Source organism: Podarcis filfolensis, assembly GCF_964270895.1.
Source record: "Podarcis filfolensis genome assembly, chromosome: 2".
In the NCBI taxonomy this organism is placed as follows: domain Eukaryota; kingdom Metazoa; phylum Chordata; class Lepidosauria; order Squamata; family Lacertidae; genus Podarcis; species Podarcis filfolensis.
In genome coordinates, this window is record NC_139605.1 from 124,497,760 (window position 1) to 124,519,806 (window position 22,047).

At 43.2% G+C, this 22,047-nt stretch overlaps 1 protein-coding gene across 3 annotated transcripts; it reads right to left on the reverse strand.

Annotated features, from left to right (window-relative positions):
* Positions 1–501: 501 nt before the first annotated feature.
* DSN1 (DSN1 component of MIS12 kinetochore complex) lies at positions 502–21,888 on the reverse strand. 3 transcript variants are annotated; one of them, XM_083599869.1, is made up of 12 exons: positions 21,782–21,888; positions 20,764–20,800; positions 19,367–19,424; positions 17,845–18,207; positions 14,366–14,439; positions 5,479–5,551; positions 4,263–4,350; positions 3,659–3,718; positions 3,137–3,208; positions 2,334–2,481; positions 1,775–1,862; positions 502–806 (listed from the first exon to the last, which is right to left on the reverse strand). In XM_083599869.1, the coding sequence occupies exons 1-12, from the start codon at positions 21,802–21,804 to the stop codon at positions 709–711; spliced, it is 1,182 nt and encodes a 393-aa protein (XP_083455995.1). In that variant the 5' UTR covers positions 21,805–21,888; the 3' UTR covers positions 502–708. The 3 variants fall into 3 exon arrangements, with proteins under 3 accessions (XP_083455995.1, XP_083455996.1, XP_083455994.1); XM_083599870.1 differs by having other exon boundaries at positions 21,570–21,841; XM_083599868.1 differs by lacking the exon at positions 21,782–21,888 and adding an exon at positions 21,455–21,489.
* Between the last annotated feature and the right edge of the window lie 159 nt (positions 21,889–22,047).

Sequence of the window (22,047 nt, forward strand, 5' to 3'; positions counted from 1 at the left end):
CGGTGCTGCTTTGGCATGGCAGAAGCAGGAGAGGGCGGCGAGCTGATGCTGGGAGGTGCCGCGTCCAGCCTCCACCTCTTCCCTGGCGCCGTTCAGAACTTGGTGCCTTGGGCCCCGCGCCACTAGCCTCTATGGGTAAGACGCCCCTGCTGGTTATGGACTACATACATACTTGCAGCTGTGGATTTAAAAATTTGAATGAAGAGGGAAAGAGCATTGGACAGTTTTATCTGATTTTAGCTCTGTGACTAAAACCTTGGCATCATATTACACACACACACACACACACACACACACAAAGCTGTGATCTGCAGCCATTACCAAGTGTTTCAAGCTAGACTCCTATTACCTATCAGGTCAAACCTGTGAGTTAGAAAAGAGAAAATAAAAGCATGTACCATTTTACAGCTGCAGTTAGGATTGTGATTGGAAAATCCACTGTCATCTTCTTTTAAGTTTGTGGAACGATGAGTGTACTGTGCTTCAATGCAATTGGGGGTGGGTTGGAAGAATGGAAGTATTACTGTCCAGCAAGGATCTGTCCAATAGGATAGAACATTATTTTCATCTGCCCCATCCTTTTGCGCTGCAGGGCAAGAATGCCACCGTCCCTGAAGTGCAGATCAAACCCAAAGCGGGCCATAGTGCTGAGAAGTGGGCAGCTGCGGAGTTGCATCCCAAGCTTGCAAATGAAAGAAGAATGCAGCTCTACCCCTCTGGAGGCTGGATCACAGATGGGGTTGTTGGGGGAAGTCTGAGCAGTTTCCGGGCTGGTGAATTTTCTAAGTTCTGGAAAGTCCCTGATGCTGAAATTGAAACAAGAATCCTTAGTTGCCTCCAGATGCTTCTCATGGTTAGAATACAGCAAAAACAGAGACCATCAGATTGCACATTTATGGCAAATTATTTATTTGCAAGGCTTCATGTTTGTAAGAGGAATAGCTAGCTTTTTGACTAGCCTAAGTTGTGGGAACTGCCACATAGTCTCTGCGGATTAAGTCAAAATTCTCTCTCTCCTCAGCCCAATTATCTGTTTCTGTAAATTGGACAAATAATGTATTCAGTCTCTCCCAAATATAATTTGCCTTCTAGACTTCTATTTATCAGAGTCTGTAAACCACCTAATCATAAAAACCGCTAAAGTCAAAAATTAAAATCCAGCTTACCTAAAAATACAAAATAAAAATAGCAATTAAAATATACATTAAAAAATAATGGTCATGGAGCATTACACCATTTCATGTGTAAGACAAATAGCTATCAGCTTTGAAAATTAGGGGATGTGTAAGCACATGGAAATTTGCAGTATAGGAAACAACAGCCCAGGACTCTGCATTAGCACCTTAGGAAAATGAGAGACCTTTATCACATAGATCCAACAATCCTGGCAACTTCAAAAATATTAATTAGAGCAGACCTACCAGCCAGGGATATTTAAAAAACCCCAGTAATAAACAACTACAGGTAGGGCTGAAAAGATCAAATCTGAACTGAATTTGTAAGATGTGAGAACAAATGATCACTTTCAGTTTTCTACTTATCCAGGAATTGAGACAAAGTTCACATAGGATATGCAGTGTCTTCCAAATGCTGCAGATGTAGCAAAATACACCCTTGCACAACTCTCTAATGGAAGGGGGGTGCACCCCCATGCATCAGAAAAATGTCGAGTGAACATGCTCTTAATGGGGAGAAGAGGGGTTTTTTAAGGCACTATTTTACATTTGCTGGTTAAGCAGCCATAATCAATGCATGGCTAAAAATAAATGCTTACCAAGTTGCACTGATAGCTTCTGAAGATACCGTGTAACATCTTCTATATAACTTTGACAAACTTTCACCATCTGATGGACTTCATCCAGCTAAGGAAACAAACATTTTAAAGGTCAGAACCCAACAATGGGATCCCAAGAAAGGACAGGCTTCCCCTTCAGTTTCATCTGGATATTCCTAGGATTTGCTTTTCAGAAGAACATCCAGATCTATTAAGCAACAGAAATCAGAAGCCACCTTTCCATGGCGAGTGGACCCTGTCACCTTCTGCTCCATTTAAACCTTAATTCTATCTGACTATGTTTTTAGCAGTTTTTACCTTTAAGCTGCCTTGAGCCCCATCAGGAAAAAAGGCGGGGTATAAATAAATATATATAATAAATATATAACTATAACAACACCACAGCAATTGTAGCTAGGAGCCACGGATAGCCTTATCCTCTGTGCATTCTGCTAATCCCCTTTGTGGCCATCACTACAGCTTGTGGTGAAAATTTCCATGATTTAACTGTGAACAAGGTCTTCCTTTTGTTTGCCCTGGATCTTCAAACATGACTCACCACTAGCTCCATGTAGTCAAAGACCTCTCCTTGAGAATCCAGTATTTTCTGGTAGTCTGGCTTGGCTTGAAGTACATGGGCCTGGGATGCCCCAGTATAGCTATAAGGCTCCTCTGGCACTTGCTTCAACTTGTACTCCTGTAGCTGCCTAAAAGTCAAGTTTCAGTGCTTAATAGCTGATGCCATCCAGCATACTAACATCAGGAAGCAAGTTTATAGGCTCATATCTGGGGGCAAGGCAATACAGGCAAGGCAAGACAATACAGCCCAATAGACTGATCTAGCATCCACATTTGTATTAGCACTGTGAGCATGCCAAGAAGTTCACATATATAAGTGTGTAACTGCCTTCTGGCAAACATGATGAGCCTGCTTTCTTCATGGTAAGAATAGTCCATGCAATTGCATGATAATCCCTGCCCCTTCGCCAGCTTCACAGCTGAATTGCTTGGTCAGAGTGTTGCTGAGGCACTATAATTGTCCTGTACCTCCCCTGCCTCCCCACCACCTTTTTCTAGCTACAAACTTGGAACTAGGAAATGAAGCAAGGAGGCATAAGGTCAGGAACAACTAGAGAGTCAGGGCCCTGGCAACCACAAATTTTGACCTGGGTAGCAAAGTCAGGCATATATTGTGGACCTCTGTCCGTATTTAGTTCTCTTTTTGCACACACACCCTTAAGCTTCTCAAGTTTCTTTTCACTGAGTTAATTTTACAGCCTCTGGGTTACTTGTGCTCTGCTCAAAGTTCAATTTAGTGACCACCTCTAGTTGCCTTGTCAAAGGGAAGATGGTCGCTCTAACCTGGATATATCCTCTGCATTTTTCTGGTAAGACAGAAGCAGTTCCTCCCAGGCTTGATCCTCTGCAGAGAACCTGGAGAATGAAGAGAAAAGACAACAGACTGTTTCCTTTAATGCCAAGGCCTGAGCACAAGAGCCCTCCCCTCCCCTCCTGTGGTTTCCAGCAACTAATATTCAGAAGCACACTTCTTCCAACTGTGGAGGAAGAACATTGCCTCCAGTCCGTGAAGGCAGAACACAACCTCTTTCATAGATCTAATCCTCTTTCAAAGCCCTCTGAGTGAGTGGCCATCACTGCCTCCAGGGGAAGAGAGCTGCATATTTTAACTATGTGCCGTGTGAAGGACTTTCTTTTATTCAGCCTCTAGTACGCCCTACAAGCAGGGCAGGACTGAGTAGCTTTGCTCTGATGGGACAAGATTGCACATAAATTATACTCCTCTGCAAGTTATTGAGAAGTTCCAAGATATATGAATAAAATATTCAAAATAAAATCATAGACCCCACCCTAGATAGGTCTTACCTGACTGTCGTCTCCTTTAAGGCAGCCACCATGGAATTCAGCACCGGATCTGCTAAGCCCCTAAAATAGAAAGACTTAAATGGTTATGAAGTATGGCAGAGGGACTCCTCGTAACTTCAGTGTAATTCTGCTGTGTTGTACTGTGGGCCCACAACTAACGCGAGGGTTACGTTCCAGGGATCGCACCTGAAGTCAAAATCATGTTTAGTCAAAACCATTGGGTTCAATGAAGGATGGCATTGCCAAAGTCATTTTTCCTGGAAGCCTGCTCCCTTTCTATTTTTGTTGCTGTTTTTAATTACCATGTGCATATTTTATTCACATGTTTTTATCTTATGCTAGTCTGCAACCTTCGTAAGTTTGATGATTACCATGTGTGTAAAGCTGAATGCACACAAATGTGTGCAAATTGTGGGTTTACTGTATCTCGCTCTCCTGTTTAAAAAAGCAGTTTCTGGTGCTGCTCACAGGCCATTGCCTGAAGCTTAGCTGAGATTTTACTAGCCTGAGTGACAGCTTCATGTGATGAGGTGAAAACCAAGAAGGCAATCAACCCAGGATTGTGTTAAGTGCACGATTGGGACAAAGGGCAAGTAGCCATTACCCCTGGGAGTCCTCAAGGCATTTTTGCAGAGTTCCATCTAGTTTGAGTTTCTTTGTACAGTGGTTCAGATCTTCTGAAAGTAGGTTCACTGAAGGTAGAGATAAAGAGAAATCATAGTAAACAAAAATTCCATGTGCGGGGCCAACTTAATATGGGCTGAAACAGTTGTTTTTCATCTCTGTTCCAGGGAGCAAGTCAGCATATTCTATGTTCTATGTTCACATAATGTGACAGCAGGGTCAATAGCTCAATTTGAACCTCTGGCTCTCTCTCCTTGCATGACTACAACTCCTATCAGCCTTATATGGCCCTACTGGCTGAGGCTGACGGGTGTTGTAGTTCAGCAACTTACAGTGTGCTGAAGGCTCCCCACCCCTGGAGTAAACAGTACCAGGCAAACGGAACCATGGTCACCTAGCTTAAGTTCATTTCATATTCCTAGCTAGAGCATTGTGTGAACCAGATATGCACCCTAGAATATACCTCAGAATTCCCTGCAATGAACAGAGGTTCCAAGGCACACAGGAATACAGAAAGTTTCTGACATCTTTCCCCGTTGGGGATTGAGACTTAGACCTCCTGCATGCCAAGCAGGGCCTCTCCCTCGGAGTCAGGGCCTTTCTCTTGAGGCTTTTCTCCACAGACAAGTCAACATGGAAAAGTGTTCACTGAAGGTGAAGAGTAAGATAGCCAGTGCATTCTAAAGACTGACACGGGAGTACAGTAAGCCTGCAACAACATGGGGGTTAGGTTCCAGGGGTCACACCTAAAGCCAAAATCATGTATAGTCAAAACTCAATGGGTTCAATGGCAGGTGGGTTGCCAAAGTCATTCTTCCCAGAAGCCTGCCCCCTTTTTTTCTTTTTTTGCCACAGAACTAAAGCTGAATGCACCCAAGCTAAACGCACATAAGTTGTGGACTTGCTGTATTGCACAGGATTTCCTATGCACCTATGGTAGATCCTTAACAGATGGTCCTAGCTTTCTCAATTACTTCACCAGAATTGAAGCTCAACAATTTAAAGCAATGGGGTTATAGGGAAAGCAAAGGTGTATAACAGCAACAGTGTACTACTGGCCTGCGTCTTTTGCAAAGCTACTTCAGTTCCGAGGCAGTCATGAATAATTTTTAGGCCCTCAATAAAACTGACTTCCATGCATCCTTCAGCTATGCCACACTTCTTCTTTGTTTAAGTCAACTGATGTTAAGACCCACCTTTCTGTTCAAAAGTTTCAGGATCAAAACCTTCAGTCTGCTTTAATGAGCACTCAAGTTTCCGGGCAGAGTACTAGGAGGGAGGGGAAAGAAAAATATTTGTAAGCGGGGGCATTTGCTTCCATTTTTTTTTTATATAAATTTTCATTAATTTTTCAACACATATTAATAGACAATACAAAACAATACATAAACAAACAAACATATAAACACGTATAATTTCTTAACCTCTTTTTCTTAAGCCTTCTTTCAACGACTTCCCCATACCTCCCTTTTCTGCATCCCTGTTTTAAACTTTTTCAGCTACCCCTAATTTCAATTACTTATAACTCACATTCTTTAATCCTTTTTCTCTTATCCAATTGTTTATCACTGCAATTCTATTTTGCATTACCCAAGACATTTTAACACTCATTAATTTTACAACAATTCTTAAGATAAACTTTAAATTTCTTCCAATCTTCTTCCACCGTCTCTTTCCCTTGGTCGCGGATTCTGCCAGTCATCTCAGCCAGTCCCATATAGTCTATCACCTTTGTCTGCCATTCTTCCAGCGTGGGTAGCTCTTGTGTCTTCCAATACTTTGCCAAAAGAACTCTTGCTGCTGTTGTCGCATACATAAAGAACGTCCTATCTTTCCTTGACACCAATTGGCCTACCATGCCCAGGAGAAAGGCCTCTGGTTTCTTCACGAAAGTGCATTTAAGCACCTTTTTCATTTCATTATAAATCATTTCCCAGAAGACCTTGATCCTTGGGCACGTCCACCAGAGGTGGTAGAAAGTACCTTCAGTTTCCTTACATTTCCAACATTTATTATTGGGCGTATGATAAATTTTTGCAAGCTTGACTGGGGTCATGTACCACCTGTAAATCATTTTCATAATGTTCTCTCTTAAAGCATTACATGCCGTAAACTTTATACCGGTAGTCCATAACTGTTCCCAGTCAGCACACATAATGTCATGACCAATGTCTTGTGCCCATTTAATCATAGCTGATTTAACCGTCTCATCCTGTGTGTTCCATTTCAACAGCAAGTTATACATTCTTGACAAATTCTTGGTATTGGGTTCCAAAAGCTCTGTTTCTAATTTTGACCTCTCCACCTGAAAGCCAATTTTCCTGTCCTGTTTGAAGACTTCATTTATCTGGTAATAATGAAGCCAGTCTCTTACTTTAAACTTCAGTTTCTCATAACTCTGCAATTTCACTTTTCCCTCCTCATACTCTATAATTTCCCAATACTTTGGCCATTTGGATTCCATGTTAAGTTTTTTCACTTCCTTAGCTTCCATTGGTGACAACCACCTAGGGGTTTTATTTTCCAGCAAATCTTTATACCGAATCCAAACATTATATAATGCTTTCCTAACAATATGGTTTTTGAAACCTTGATGGGTTTTAACCTTGTCATACCATATATATGCATGCCAGCCAAATCTGTTATTGAACCCTTCCAAATCCAAAATGTCTGTGTTTTCAAGAAGTAGCCAGTTTTTCAGCCAGCAAAAAGCCGCTGATTCATAATACAATTTTAAGTCCGGCAGGGCAAACCCCCCTCTTTCTTTTGCATCAGTTAGTATCTTAAATTTTATTCTGGGCTTTTTGCCCTGCCAGACAAATCTAGATATATCTTTTTGTCACCTCTTGAAACAATCCATTTTATCCACAATCTGTAATGTTTGAAACAAAAACAGCATTCTCGGCAACACATTCATCTTAATAACAGCAATTCGGCCTAACAAGGAAAGTCTCAAATTTGACCATATTTCTAAATCTTTCTTAACTTCTGTCCAACATTTCTCATAATTATCTTTAAATAAGTTCACATTCTTAGATGTCAAATTAATCCCCAGGTACTTCACCTTCTTTGCTACCATTAAACCAGTTTCACTCTGGAACTTCTCTCTTTCGGCAACTGTTAGATTTTTATCCAATACTTTCGTTTTCTGTTTGTTCAACTTAAAACCTGCTACTTGACCAAATACTTGTATTAACTCTAAAACTCTTCTCGTACTAGTGTCTGGCTCTTGTAAAGTTAATACTAAATCATCTGCAAACGCTCTCAATTTATATTGTTTAGCTCCGACCTGAATCCCTTTAACCAGCTGGTCCCCTCTGATCATGTTTAATAGAACCTCCAAGACAGATATAAAAAGTAATGGGGATATTGGGCACCCCTGTCGTGTCCCTTTTTCAATAGCAAATTCTTCAGTAACCACATTATTTACAATCAATTTTGCTTTTTGTTCAGAATAAATTGCACCTATACCATTCTCAAAACCTTGGCCTACCCCCATCCCTTGAAGATTCTTTTTCATGAAGCTCCAAGAAATATTGTCAAAGGCTTTCTCCGCATCCACAAATATTAATACTGCCTTGGTATTAATATTAACTTCTAATAACTCCATAATATCTATTATGTTTCTCACATTGTCTGATAGATGTCTTCCTGGAAGAAAGCCCGCCTGGTCTTTATGAATCTCCCCCACCAAAACTCTTTTCAGTCTTTTTGCCAAAATGTCTGCAAAAATTTTGTAATCCACATTGAGTAATGATATAGGGCGGTAGTTCCTAATCTGGTTCTTCTCAGTCTCTGATTTTGGTATAAGTGTAATGTACGCTTCTTTCCACGACTCAGGTGCCTTCTTCCCCTCTAAAATTTCGTTACAGACCTCCTTCAACGGTTGTATAAGCCATTCTTTCAAAGCTTTGTAATATCTGGAGGTCAGTCCATCAGGTCCTGGAGATTTTCCCAATTGCATATTTTGAATGGCTCCCTCAATTTCTTGATCAGTTATTTTCTGGTTCAAAATCACTTTACTTTGTTCAGAAATTTTTTGTAATCCATATTTTTTAAGGAATTCTTCTATTTCTTTTTCATTCACCGGCCCTTGTGCATAAAGTCTCCTGAAATAACTCTGGAAACAGTTTCTGATCTCATTTGGTTTATAAATATTCTTTCCCTCAACTTCTAGATTTGTAACCGTATTCTGTTTTTGTCTCTTCTTCAGTTGCCATGCCAGAAGTTTCCCACATTTATCTGCCGATTCAAATGTCTTTTGTCTCATTTGTTTTATTTTCCATTCTATCTCTTGATTCATCAGTTCCATATATTGTCTCTGGTAAAACTTAATTTCTCTCAAAATTTCATGTGACTTTGGTTTAGATCTCAATTTTTTTTCTCCTTCTGTTATCTTTTCCAGAATCTTATCTGTCTTCTCATTCTGTCTCTTCCTTTTTATAGCATTCTGTTGTATTAAAAATCCTCGCATAACGGCTTTGCTTGCATCCCAAATTACTCTTTTTTCCACTTCTGTTCTCAGATTTATCTCAAAGTAGTCCTTTACCACTTTCTGGGCCTTTTTATACACCTCTTCATCTCTAAACAGGGAGTCATTCATCCTCCATCTAAAGGAGCCAGCTGTTGTTGGGTTCATCTCCATCTTTACAGCGTTATGGTTGGAGCAAGTCTTTGGGCAGATTTCCACTTTCTTAATCTTTGATGCCATCCCACTAGTTACCCATATTTGGTCAATTCTGGTCCAAGTCATTTTTGCCTCAGAAAAGAAAGTTCCCTCCCTCTCAAGAGGGTTCCTTGTTCTCCAAATGTCAATCAGGTTCATATTGTCAGTCATTTCAAAAAAGGTCTTTGGTAGTCTCCCATCCTTGGAGACCACCTGTCTTTGTGCTTTGTCCATATTTGTAGAGACCACTCCATTCATATCTCCCATCAAAATTACATTATAATCCAAATAGTCCATTAATGTCTCGTGCAATTTCTTGAAAAATTCTGACTTCCCTTCATTCGGTGCGTAAATTCCTATTATCAATAATTTTTCTCCTTGAATTTGAATTTCAATTGCCAAATACCTTCCTTGTTCATCTTTAAAAAATAATTTAGGGGCCAACTTTTCCTTTGCATAGATCACCACTCCTCTTTTCTTCACTTTGTCCGATGAAATAAATTCCTGTCCTAATCTTTTATTAATAAGTAATTTTCGGTGTACTCTAGTCACGTGGGTTTCTTGTAAACAAATCAGGTCCAATTGTTCTTTTTTTAAAATATGAAAAACCTCACGTCTTTTCCTAGGAAGATTCAGTCCATTACAATTCCAACTTAGAAATTGCAGAGACATCTTGTTGTTTACTTGATTATTCCTCCAGCTGCTCCAAGCAAGTCTTCTTCTGTTGGTGTTTTAAGCCCAAAAGATAGGTTTGAAATGTCTGGTACTTCTGTTAGGTCTGTAGGTTCCACCGTTTCCTTCAAAAGGTCTTCCTCATTCCTTTCCAAGAATTGTTCTTTATCTTGCACTGTTTTTATTTTAATTTTCTTTCCTTTGTAGTTAAAAGACAGGCCTTGTGGGAACTCCCATCTGAATGGTATGTTGTTCTTTCTCAGTAGAGTGACCAAATCCTTGTAATGAGTCCTCACTTCCAAGATATATTTAGGAATATCTTTGAATATCTGCACACGGAAATCTTCAATCTCAAGAGCTCTTTGAAAATGTAAATTTAATATCTTATCTCTCTCCTCCTGAGATCTCAAGGTTATCAAACAGTCTCTTGGGCTCTTTCTGTTTTGTCTCCTGCCCAGTCTAAAGGCGGTTATTATCTTGAATTCCTCTTCTTTCAAATTGTCCTGCCAAAATTCCAGAAACTCTTTTGTAAGAAAGTCTATCAAATTGTCCTTTTCACTTTCTGGGATCAACCTCAATCACAAATTCCTATTTTTCCTCTGTAGTTCCAGCAAAGACAGGGCCGCATCATGCTCTTCCAGCTTTTTGCAAACTGGTACTAACTTTTCCTGTGCAGTTTCTGCAGAAGTTTTTGCCTCCTCTGCAGAAGTTTTTGCCTCTTCAGCGATTTTTCTAGTTGTCTCATTTTCTTGAACCAATTTGTTTATTGACTCTGTATTTAGATTCAATTTTGTTGACAGTTCAGTCAGCTGTTTGGAATTTTCAGTGCTCTGCTTTGTGAGCGCTTCCAGAGCGTCATTTATTTTAACTAGTGCCTGTGTCACTGAATCCATAGATAAAGTTGTAGCAGCCCCTGCTGCAGCTGGATTTGTAATTGAGCCCCCTTTTTTTTTATCAGCTTTACTCTTGGCTCTTGTTGTTCTCTCTTCTACTGGGCCACTCATGTCCCAAGGTCGTTCCCACGGGAATTACTTTCAGATGGAAAATTCCACAAGCCTGTTCCTTACAGTAAAGATAATAACTATTTTCCTGCAACCCTCTAGAGGGAGCAGTCCAAAGTTCCAAATACAAAGAAACCAGGGTTCCCTTCCAAGGTAACAAAAGTAACAACCAATTGTCCAATATTTTCCAGATATTGTCAAATTGTAACTTTCCAGGGTTCCAGACTTGTAGCAAATAAGGTCCTTACTTGTTGTAAAAAGGCAAAGCACCAACTTTGTAACAAGTCTCTAATGACAGTTCTCAGTCCCGGTGGCTCACTTTCCAGGCAGTCCTCCCCAAGGGTTCAGAACGGCAGAAAATTCCCCTTCTATGCTTCTTCCATGCAGGTGATACAAATCAGAAATCTTCCTCCCCCTGCCCCTGCCTGCTAAGGGGGGAATTTAAGTCCAATGTCTGAGTCCGTCAATTTTAAAGCTGCTTCCTGTCAAATTGCAGCTTCCTATTTCGTTGCTTTAGTTAACATGCAGTCCGGGGAAGGCAGACTTCCTTACTTTTTGCCTTCTCCGTTTTCAGCCAATTTCCAGGTATTTTCTTTTAAAGTTGTTGTTCAGTCTTACTCACGGATAATCCAATTAAGTTCCAAATGTCAGGAAGGAATCGGCGCTCTCCGTCAATGGCGACGCGGCTTCACTCCACGGGCTGGGTAGCGGCTCTCAGCACCGCGCTCCCCGATGCCGCTCCGGAGCCTTTAAAAAGGCTCCTTTGCAGTGAGGGGGGGCGCTTAAGGTGCCCACCGAGCCTCCATGCTCTCAGGCTTCCGCGCCTGAGATTTTAAGGGTCCCCGCTTCGCCGTAGCGGTCAGACCCGAACTCGCGGAGCAGCCTCCCTGAGCGGAGCTCAGCAGGAGGCAGCCATTAAACGCTGGCGCCGACCGGAAGTGCTTCCATAGTGTTCATAACATTCAGACAGAGAACTACTAGAAGGGAACAAGGCAGATATCAAATAGCACAAGAAAAGAGGAGCCACAAGCAAAAAAAAATATCAATGCAGGCTTTTTCAGTATTGTGGCCAAGGCAGCGTCTTTACTCACAAATGCCCTTTTATTCTCTATACCAGGAATGAGAAATCTGTGATTCTCCAGATGGTGTTTCATGCTGATACTGTTGCAAACTGCTTAGAGTGTTTTTTGTTAAGATAAAACATCAGTTGGGCCATGAGGACCCACATAAAATTGGTTTGGAGGCCCTCAAGCAAGTTAGCCTTCTTAGTCAATGCTAGGTAACAGCTCCAGCAGACAAAAAGCTTTCAGATGCAAGGAATGCCAAATTCTAAAGAGTTCACAGTGCCCACGTTTGGGAGTAGAAACTCAGAAATAGTCAAGTGAAGTTGGGATCTGAGCCAGAGCTCCACAGGCATATGAAGTGACAGGTCAAAGAACTTTAAGAGGGCAGGTGGAGCCTCTAACTGCGGAGACCGAGGTTCTAAAGCTAATTTTAATACACTGCACCTGCCAGTTGGAAGAGGAAATCCACTCCAATGATGAGGGGAAAGCATGACAGAAATGGATAATTAGGACAACATCAGCAACATACATGGCATTTACAGCAGTGGCAAAAAAGACAGGCACAACACAACAGCTACGTTTGTGTCCCAGGAATCTTACAATCTAAAATTTGGGAGTGGAGACCACAAGGTAGACTGAAAGACATTGAAAGGGGGTGGGGGCAAGGAATGAATAAGACCAGTGATTTTTTAGTTTACTGCTTTTCTTAAGTCATCCCACCAAAAATACAGAGCAGCTTACAACTGCAAACTTAAAATCCCTTATCTGGGAGAAAATCCACTAAATTAAATAGGACTCACTTCTGAGTAGATATGGTAAAAACGACACTGTAAAGCCACAATTAAAGCCTCATACACTAACATAAAAATGAATAAACAGTAATAAAGCCAATTTTATTCTATGCAATTTGGGTCACCTAATTTTTTCTGTGACAGACAGTAAAACAAGCAAATTTAAAATCATGATTCAGCAAAACTATAAATAACTAAAAGCCAGCAATAGATCAAATCCATCTGTAAAATAATAATAATAATAATTTAATTATAATTTATTATTTATACCCCGCCCTCTGGCTGGGTATAGATAGACAAGATGGAAACTAAAACCCAGGCATAAAAGCTGAAGAACTCCCAAACTACTCTTATTTTGCAGAGACAATAATAAAATAGTATCAGCAATGTTACGAGATCTTCACCTGGTGCCAAAAATACAGTAAAGTAGGTGTCAGGTTAGCCTCTCTAGGGAGAGCACTCCAGGTAATGTGTGTCGTAACAGTACGTGTGACTGCGGAATGCAGTTTCACACACGTTAGCTTGGTTTTAAGCTGGGGAAGCTACAGAAACACGTCGCAGAATATAATAATGACATTTTTATTATTTGTATCCTGCCTATCTAACTATATGAAGCCGCTGGGAGAGATCATCAGGGGGTTTGGGCTGGGTGTTCATCAATATGCGGATGATACCCAGCTCTACCTCTCTTTTAAATCAGAACCAGTGAAGGCGGTGAATGTCGTGTGTGAGTGCCTGGAGGTGGTTGGAGGATGGATGGCGGCTAACAGATCGAGGATGAATCCTGACAAGATAGAAGTACTGTTTTGCGGGGACAGGGGACAGGCAGGTGTGGAGGACTTCCTGGTTCTGAATGGAGTAACTGTGCCCCTGAAGGACCAGATACGCAGCCTAGGAGTCATTTTGGACTCAGTTATCCATAGAGGTGTGTGTTCAGGGCTGCTACTAGCTCCATCTGGCACACAGGCTGAGACCCTACCTCCCCGCAGACTGTCTTACCAGAGTGGAACATGCTCTGGTTATCTCCTGCTTGGACTACTGCAAGGTGCTCTACGTGGTGCTACCTCTGAAGGTGACCCAGAAACTACAACTAATCCAGAATGCGGCAGCTAGACTTGTGACTGTGAGTGGCCGCCGAGGCCACATAACACCGGTCCTGAAAGACCTTCATTGGCTCATAGTACGTTTCTGAGCTCATAGTACAATTCAAGTATTGGTACTGACCTTCAAAGCTCTAAACGGCTTCGGCCCAGTATACCTGAAGAAGCGTCTCCACTCCCATCGTTCAGCCCAGTACAGTGCTGAGGGCCTTCTGGCAGTTCCCTCACTACAAAATGTGAGGTTACAGGGAACCAGGCTGCACCCGGCCTGTGAGATGCCCTCCCATCAGATGTCAAGGAAATAAACAACTATCTGACTTTCAGAAGACATATGAAGGCAGCCCTGTTTAGGGAAGTTTTTAATGTCTGATGTTTGATCGCTTATTATTATTATTATTATTATCATCATCATCATCATCATCATCATCAATTCTGTTGGGCTGGAGAAACCCAGCCAGATGGACGGGGTTTAAATAATAAATTATTATTATTAATACTTCCAACAAATATAAAAGCATAATAAATATTACACATTAAAAGGCTTCCCTATACAGGGCTGCCTTCGGTGTGGGTGCCACTACCGAGAAGGCCCTATGCCTGGTTCTCTGTAAGTTCGCTTCTCGCAGTGAGGAAACCACCAGAAGGCCCTCGGGAGATGGACCCCGGTGTCCGGGGTGGAGACACTCCTTCAGGTACACAAGGCTGAGGCTGTTTAGGGCTTTAAAGGTCAGCAGCAAGAACTAATAAAGAGTAGAAAGGAGAGCATTTTTGTGAGACAGACAGCCTTACCCGGAAGCTGGAGTGGAGAAGTTCCACCATTCTGTCTGTCTCTGGCAAGTCCAGGCTGATTGCTTTACTCAGTTCTGAAAGTTAAGCACAATACCACTTAAAGTCCAATAACACTAGCCAGATAATTCAATTGTGCATTTTTAACATCTTTTCAGTACTGTACAGTACATTAAATAGTTGCATAATCAAAGCATACCTGATTGCTAAGCTGTAACCATTATGCCATCCACCACAATTTTATCAGACGTGGATACAGATTGTTTCTTCACATCAATAACACTACTACAGATATCTCATCTGGCTCCCCATTATGCCCAGCATTTGTGACTGACCTGGCCTGCAATCCTACACACACTTGCCTGGGAGTAAGACCCACTAATCACAGGGATACTTACTTCCAGACACGTATAATAGCATTGCACCATTAAGAGTAACACATATGCCTTTCCTTAACACAAATTAGAGAAATTGAATCATCTTCTGGACCCATGAGGAGGAGGCCTGAAAGAGATTTCCTACAATGGATTTCATCCTGCCATTAATTAATACAAGTCTCTACTAGTCCATGCAGGAAGTGCACTTTTTGGACATCACAGTGCATCCATAACCACCACCTTATTGAGAAACAAGCCACTTCCAGCTACCATCCAGAACACACTACAAGTGATAACCGATTAATTCCTGTCCAAAAGACTCACAATCACGTGCAGCACTGAACCCGGAAGTGACCGTAAACGTCACCAAAAATGTCATTAAAAGGGCGTAATGGGGCAGGGTAAGATGTATGTGTGTTCCACCAACGTGTGAGGTGACAGGGAACAGAATCCTCACGCGAAATGGTCATCAACTGCACACAATCCACTATCTTCAGTCAAAACCTACAAAATATTTTTTTCTCCTGTTTTTCGGGGGGGGCACACCTCCACAATATCATGGATTTTTAAGGAAAAACTACAATACTCATCTAGGAAGTAAATAAAGATCAACAATGGGCAGTGTGTCCCTATGAGTCACCTACAGTAGAAGCCCAAGTGCACCACTGCAAGCCAGATTTTCCTGAGATCAAATAAAACCATGATTTGAAGTGGTTGTGCCTTCTGGGGACCTGGTTTATTAGGTATTGTTTGCAATAGCACACATGTAACATAAAACCATTATAAACACCAGGGAGAAGGAAGGGGAATCACTCCACAGAGGTCCGTGCTTCTGAGGTTGATTTCCAAATTGAAAATCATGGTTTGCAGAGAACAAGTGTTACATCTGTACCAGACCTGTGAGAGGTCTATATGTACCCTGAGCACGGGGCCACTAGGTGGCGCATCGGAAGATGGCTGACAATAACATCTCTCCGACCCACACGAGGTACTTTGGAGGCTATGATGGGGGTAATTAGCCTCCTTAACCCCCCCAGGATTGTGGGGGGGGGGGCGGCCCTTGCCTGCTGTGCCCTATACCACCCCCGAATTTGTGGGGGTGGGGGCACTAGGCACAAAGCCCTCCTGTGGGATTCCGGCACTCCTGGACGCCGTCCCTGATTCATGCCGCTAGTTGCAAGCATCTTCAAAAGAAACGATTTGGACGAGATAAATTGCACATGCTTCAAGGGAAAAGGGGAGTAAAGACTGCTGACAGAAGAGATCTCTGATAACAAGACAAGAATAAAATATGAGAAGATACGTCAAGATACGGTATGACTGAGGGGGGGGGGAAACCTGCCTTCCTTTTTCTTATGTGATTTAACAAGAATCCCCTCCCCTAATGAGTCAGAAACTAAGGACTTAAGCTGTGGATTTAAGGCAGCGCATCTTCCCCACTATCCTTGGACCTCCTCCGAAGGCTGGCGGTGGGGCGGAGAGACCTCCTCCCACCGCCAGCCTTCGGAAGGCTGCTCGGAAGGCTGGCGGTGGGGCGGAGAGACCTCCTCCCGCCGCCAGCCTTCGGAAGGCTGCTCGGAAGGCTGGCGGCGGGAGGAGGTCTCTCCGCCCCACCGCCAGCCTTCGGAAGGCTGCTCGGAAGGCTGGCGGCAGGAGGAGGTCTCTCCGCCCCACCGCCAGCCTTCGGAAGGCTGCTCGGAAGGCTGGCGGCGGGAGGAGGTCTCTCCGCCCCACCGCCAGCCTTCGGAAGGCTGCTCGGAAGGCTGGCGGTGGGGCGGAGAGACCTCCTCCCACCGCCAGCCTTCGGAAGGCTGCTCGGAAGGCTGGCGGTGGGGCGGAGAGACCTCCTCCCGCCGCCAGCCTTCGGAAGGCTGCTCGGAAGGCTGGCGGTGGGGCGGAGAGACCTCCTCCCGCCGCCAGCCTTCGGAAGGCTCCTCCGAAGGCTGGCGGTGGGGCGGAGAGACCTTCTCCCCGCGCCAGCCTTCGGATGGCTGTCCTGAAGACTTGCGGTGGGAGGAGGGTTTTCCTTCCCACCGCCAACATTCAGAATGCTGTTCTGAATGTTGGCGGTGGGGAGGAAAAACCCTCCTCCCACCGCAAATCCCGGGAACAGAGGAGAAGCGCTGCGCGCCTTCCCCTCTGTTCCCGTACCTGTCCTGAAGGCTTGCGGTGGGGAGAAAAGCCCTTCTCTGCACCGCCAGCCTGGCAAGCGGTCTCCATAGGAACGCATTAATTGATTTTCAATGCATTCCTATGGGAAACCGTGCTTCGCAAGACGAAAAACTCGCAAGAAGAAAAAACTTGCGGAACGAATTAATTTCGTCTTGCGAGGCACCACTGTAATACATTTAGCTGCTGCTGTAAGTAATGAATATTTCTTCTATAGTTCCATAGTGATCGCACTGGTTGATGATCTTCAGCGGGCTAGGAACAAAGGTGAAAGCTGTTTCCTAGTTCTGCTGGATCTCTCAGCGGCCGTTAACACCATCGACCATAACATCTTTCTGGACCATCTGGAGCTGGGGGAACTGTTATACAATGGTGTTATAGAATTATAGAATGTGGCAGCTAGACTGGTGACTGGGAGCAGCAGCCGAGACCATATAACACCGGTCCTGAAAGACCTACATTGGCTCCCAGTACGTTTCCAAGCACAATTCAAAGCGTTGGTGCTGACCTTTGAAGCTCTAAACAGCCTTGGTCCAGTATACCTGAAGGAGCGTCTCCGCCTCCATCATTCTGCCTGGATGCTGAGGTCCAGCTCCGAGGGCCTTCTAGCGGTTCCCTCACTGTGAGAAGCAAAGCTACAGGGAACCAGGCAGAGGGCATTCTTGGTAATGGCGCCTGCCCTGTGGAACGCCCTCCCATCAGATGACAAAGAGATAAACAACTACCTGACATTCAGAAGACATCTGAAGGCAGCCCTGTTTATGAGTGACATTTTAATGTATTTTTAATCTTTGTTGGAAGCCGCCCAGAGTGACAGGGTGAGCCCAGCCAGATGGGTGGGGTACAAATATATTATTATTATTATTATTATTATTATTATTATTATTATTATTAACCTAGCCCCAGCTTAGTCGTGACATTATGCTGAAAACATACCAGAAACATCCATGTGAAGAGGAGGCAAAGACTTCCGGCGATTAGTGCCCAGCTTCAAACTGTAGCGATTCAAGGAATGACGCATGACTCGTGGGTTAGGGAGATGGCCAAAGGATTGGTTAAATGAAGTAGAAGCCTGTCCTGATCCAGGACCAAGATTCTGCAGAGGTCCTTTCTTAGGGCTGGGGCCGTGGGCATCCCCTTCGTTTGGACTGGGGCTTAGATTGCATTTTCTCTTGCCAATTTCTGCTAACACCTGAGTGTGACTGGCTCCTGGGTCACTCTGGATACCACAGTTGAATCTAATGTTATCTGGCTCAGAAGCACATCCTGCCTCCGTTTTCTCCTGACTGCACACATTTTCTAGAAAGAAGGGAAAAGAGGAAACACTAAACAAAAAACTTGAAATACTATGAAGTGCAGATCCAAGTATACACAATGGCAACAAAGTATACAACAATGGCAGTTGACATTTAAATTAATGCATGAATTTATTTTGCATAACAAAGGGCTTGAAGGTGCCATAGGAATACACTGTGGATCCACCAGTTTGAATGATCAAGAGGGTGAAGAGGAGAACTTTGGCTACCTGAGAACAGCTTCTAAGCCAATCAGTGCCAAAGTTCATGTTGTAGCACCATGGCATGTAATGTGTAGGCACACTAGTTCTAGTTCCTTCTTCCACAGGCACATCAAATTTATTACTGCAAATATAACATGCCTTTCAACCTACCAGGGGCAGTGAAGGCAGCTCACAAGATAATACAATGCAAAGGCAACCCAATCAAAACTATGTATCAGATTTAAAAAGCCAAAACAACTTTTTCTAAAAATAGAATTGCAGGATCATCTGCAGCAATGGCTATGTAAAATGAACCTACAGTTGTAAATGTCTGGGAGTACAAAAAAGGGTTTGCCAAAGGACTCTATGGAATGGCCAGGTGGGCCTCCTCAGGAAGATGGGAGGTTGGAAAATAAAAATCACTAAATGGTATCCCTGCTTGCTTAATAGTAACCTGTCAGATTACCATCCTGACAGCATTGTTGTCTTGTTTAGTGCTTTTAATTCCAAAGCATCCCAGTTGAGGGAAGAGCCTCAACTGGGAAAGCAATGCTTATGAGCTGAAGCTGTACAAGTTTAAGGCAAACAATTTCAATCATCAATTTATTTGTTTTTATTTACTGATCTCCCCATTACCATCAGTGGAGTTTATTCCTAGGTTGCAGAGGACTGCAACCTAAACTGCAATTCTAGGGCAGTGAGATTCTAAGAAGTCCTGTCTGTATACAGAGGATACAGATGGGAAGTATGAATTCGCTGCATAGATTCCAGCTTCTTACCTATTAGCAGAGTTTAGTTGGCATACTTTTGAGCTATCAGAATATTACATTTCCCCCTTCAATCGCAATTTTATTTTTTAATAACTGGAAATGAACTGTTGAGTTTCTCCTGCCTCGGCAACAGAGCATCCATGCATACAGTAACCATGTAAAACAATTCAAAAACTATCAATTCCTTTACCTAATGTTGCAACATTTTTTCTATCTTCAAAGCCAGGCTGATTTTCTTTAGAAGAGTTCTAAACAAAAAATGAATATTTCTCATTACACGTTATCAGACATTTTTTTCCTCCTCACAGGATTCTACAGGTTTTGCAATGATGTAATCTTGCAAGATTTATTATTTTCTTCCTAAATTTCAGCCCAACCTTCAATGCTCAATGTAATAACTTGTTAAATCATTTAAAGCCTAATCCTGCACACATTTTACATGGAAGCAGTCCCATCAAATTCAGTGTGTTGTATCCGATGACGTCCCATTAGTGCCAGGGCCTCCCTCCCTCTGAGCAACATGACTTCCTTTCCTTGCATGCCCACAGCTCCAAAATCTCCTCCGGGGCAGGGGCAAAACAGAATGGGAGGGTGGGGAGAGGAGAGAGAGGTAAGTCTCATTGTGTAAAATGAAGTCCTTATGGGACAAATTCACTGGATACAACCCAGTAAAATTTGCACAGGAATAAAGCCTCAGATTATGGTTTACAAATGTGAAGGCAAACCCAAAAGCAACAATGATCCATCCACTGAAAAAAGCAAAAACCAATAACACAAAGAGCAGCTAATAATCCATACCTGTGGAAAAAATAACCAATGCCTGGAGATTGAGGCAGCCATTGTGACAAGAAACTAGAAAAGAAACACAGTGTTTCAAACCGTGTTTATATTCCAGTATGGTTATAAATGCATCACATTCCCATTAAACTACATTCCGTATGTGATCCACATCTGGAGCAAAAAGTGAGGATTTTAAAATTACCTCAAATAATAGGAAATACCCACTATAAGTTAAAAAAGAAAAGTAAGGCTACCCTTGAAGAAAAGATTATAAATGCCTCCCTGCAACACTGTCCAAAATCAGTCGTGACCTCAAACATGATTAGTGCCCCAATTTCACATAATATACACATGTACCCAATTGCTCTAGAAGGTATTAGGACATGCTTTTTTCAAAAAAGGGAAATGCATAGCCAGACCTGTCACTTGTGTTACAGATATACTTCACACTAAACACCCCACTTTTCTGCTACAAAGAAATGGGCACAGTATTGTCTTTTTGTCATGTACAGATACTTATTTTATTAACTGGCTCTCACACATTGGCCTATTATTATAGTAGAAATCGGACTGCCACCGTGTATGTTTTTAGCATAGCTTAATGTCTTTTAGCAGCTGCAGCAACTGAACAGGTGCAGCATTCTCAAAAATGCTGTGCCTGTTGGGTTTCCAATTTTCTTGCAACTATTTAAACGAAGAATTCATCAGGAAAGCAAGGTAGCAACCCTAAGTATGGATTGCTTGGAATTTGTTATTGCGGCATTAAGTTTTATGCACTTTATAGCTGGTAAAGAACACTTGTGTTACCTGTTGGGTGATGCCCTTTGGAAGACTGTCTTCTGTACTGAAAAGTTCAAAAACAACAAAAATTAAGCCTTGGGCTTCTACCCCATTGCTCCAATACCTCATGCACTGCACCTTGGATTTCTCCCATACCACATTCTGCTCCCACAACTAGGACCAATTCACCTTCCACTTAACTTTTGCAAAGCACCTACATGTTGCACACCTGTGTTATCATTAGCATTTCCTGTAGTAAATTTTATTTATTTTTAATTATTCAACCCCATTCTTCCCTGCCAAAAGGATGGTCAACACCTTATAAAGCCAAGGAAACAAAAAACAGCAGCAATCCAACCCCTGAGGTTGGTTGGTCTCCAGGAGGGAGCGACCCTTTCCCGTGGCAAGCCCTGTCCTCTGCAATTCCTTACCAGTAGCAGTTCCGCAGGAATCATCCCCTTGAAAACTTTTTTTTGGTTAGACAGGTTTTTACAATATGGGTGGTTTTTGTTTTTCTTTTTTAAAAAAATCCAATCAGTATTTATCGATGCTTTTATTTTGCTTTTAAGGCTACTGCTGTTGTTTTTATTATTTGTGTTGTAGCCCATCTTGCTATACAATATATCTATGAAAGTGTAGGTTTTATCTACATTTGTAGATAAAATAACACAAACAGAATTAAATCGCAATCGAGGCCCAAGCAGCAACAGAAACAAACCCTTGCTTAAAATGGAACATTTTCCAAATAAAGAGGGTCATAACCAGCTTCACTCAGAACAGCAGCGGCAAGTACAGAATGGCGCCCCGCCCGTTTCTCTGCTTCGCCTGCCTACTTGTGCGCCTCCCTCTGCATCGCTCGGGGTTGGGCTGGATGACCTTCTGGGATCCCCCCCCCCCGAAAGGCGCGGCGGGCTTTGCCCTGAGAAGCCACGGCCTTCGCCGCCCGGGGATTGACTCCGTCGAACAGCGCCCCGCCCCCGCCGCCCGAAAGACCGAGGCGCGGAAGCTGCCCCCGGCCGGGCTCCCTCTCGCTGCCCTCCGTCACCTGCCGGGACGAGGCGCCGCCATTTCAACGTCGCCGCTGCCGCCAGAATCAAACTAGCCCGCCGCCACGCATGCGCGCCGCCGCCCCACCCGCCCTCGGCCCCAGAGCCTTCTGGGAAGGTGCTGTTGGCTTACCCCGACGCACGCGCGTCTTCCTCTTCCCCGCCCCCTCTAGAAAGGCGCGAGAAGCGGCGAGTCGAGAGGGAGGCGGGGCCCCCGCCAGAGAGGCAGCGGGGGGGGGGCGGGGGGCGGGGCCTGGGCTCAAGT

Coding starts and splice junctions, on each gene's coding strand:
- DSN1 (XM_083599869.1), bottom strand. CDS start 21,804: ATGGCGGCGCCTCGTCCCGGCAG. Junction 19,425..20,763: donor CAAAGGGCATCACCCAACAG/GTAACACAAGTG, acceptor TTTTTTGTTTAG/AACTCTTCTAAAGAAAATCA. Junction 5,552..14,365: donor TTCTCCACTCCAGCTTCCGG/GTAAGGCTGTCT, acceptor CCTCCCTCCTAG/TACTCTGCCCGGAAACTTGA.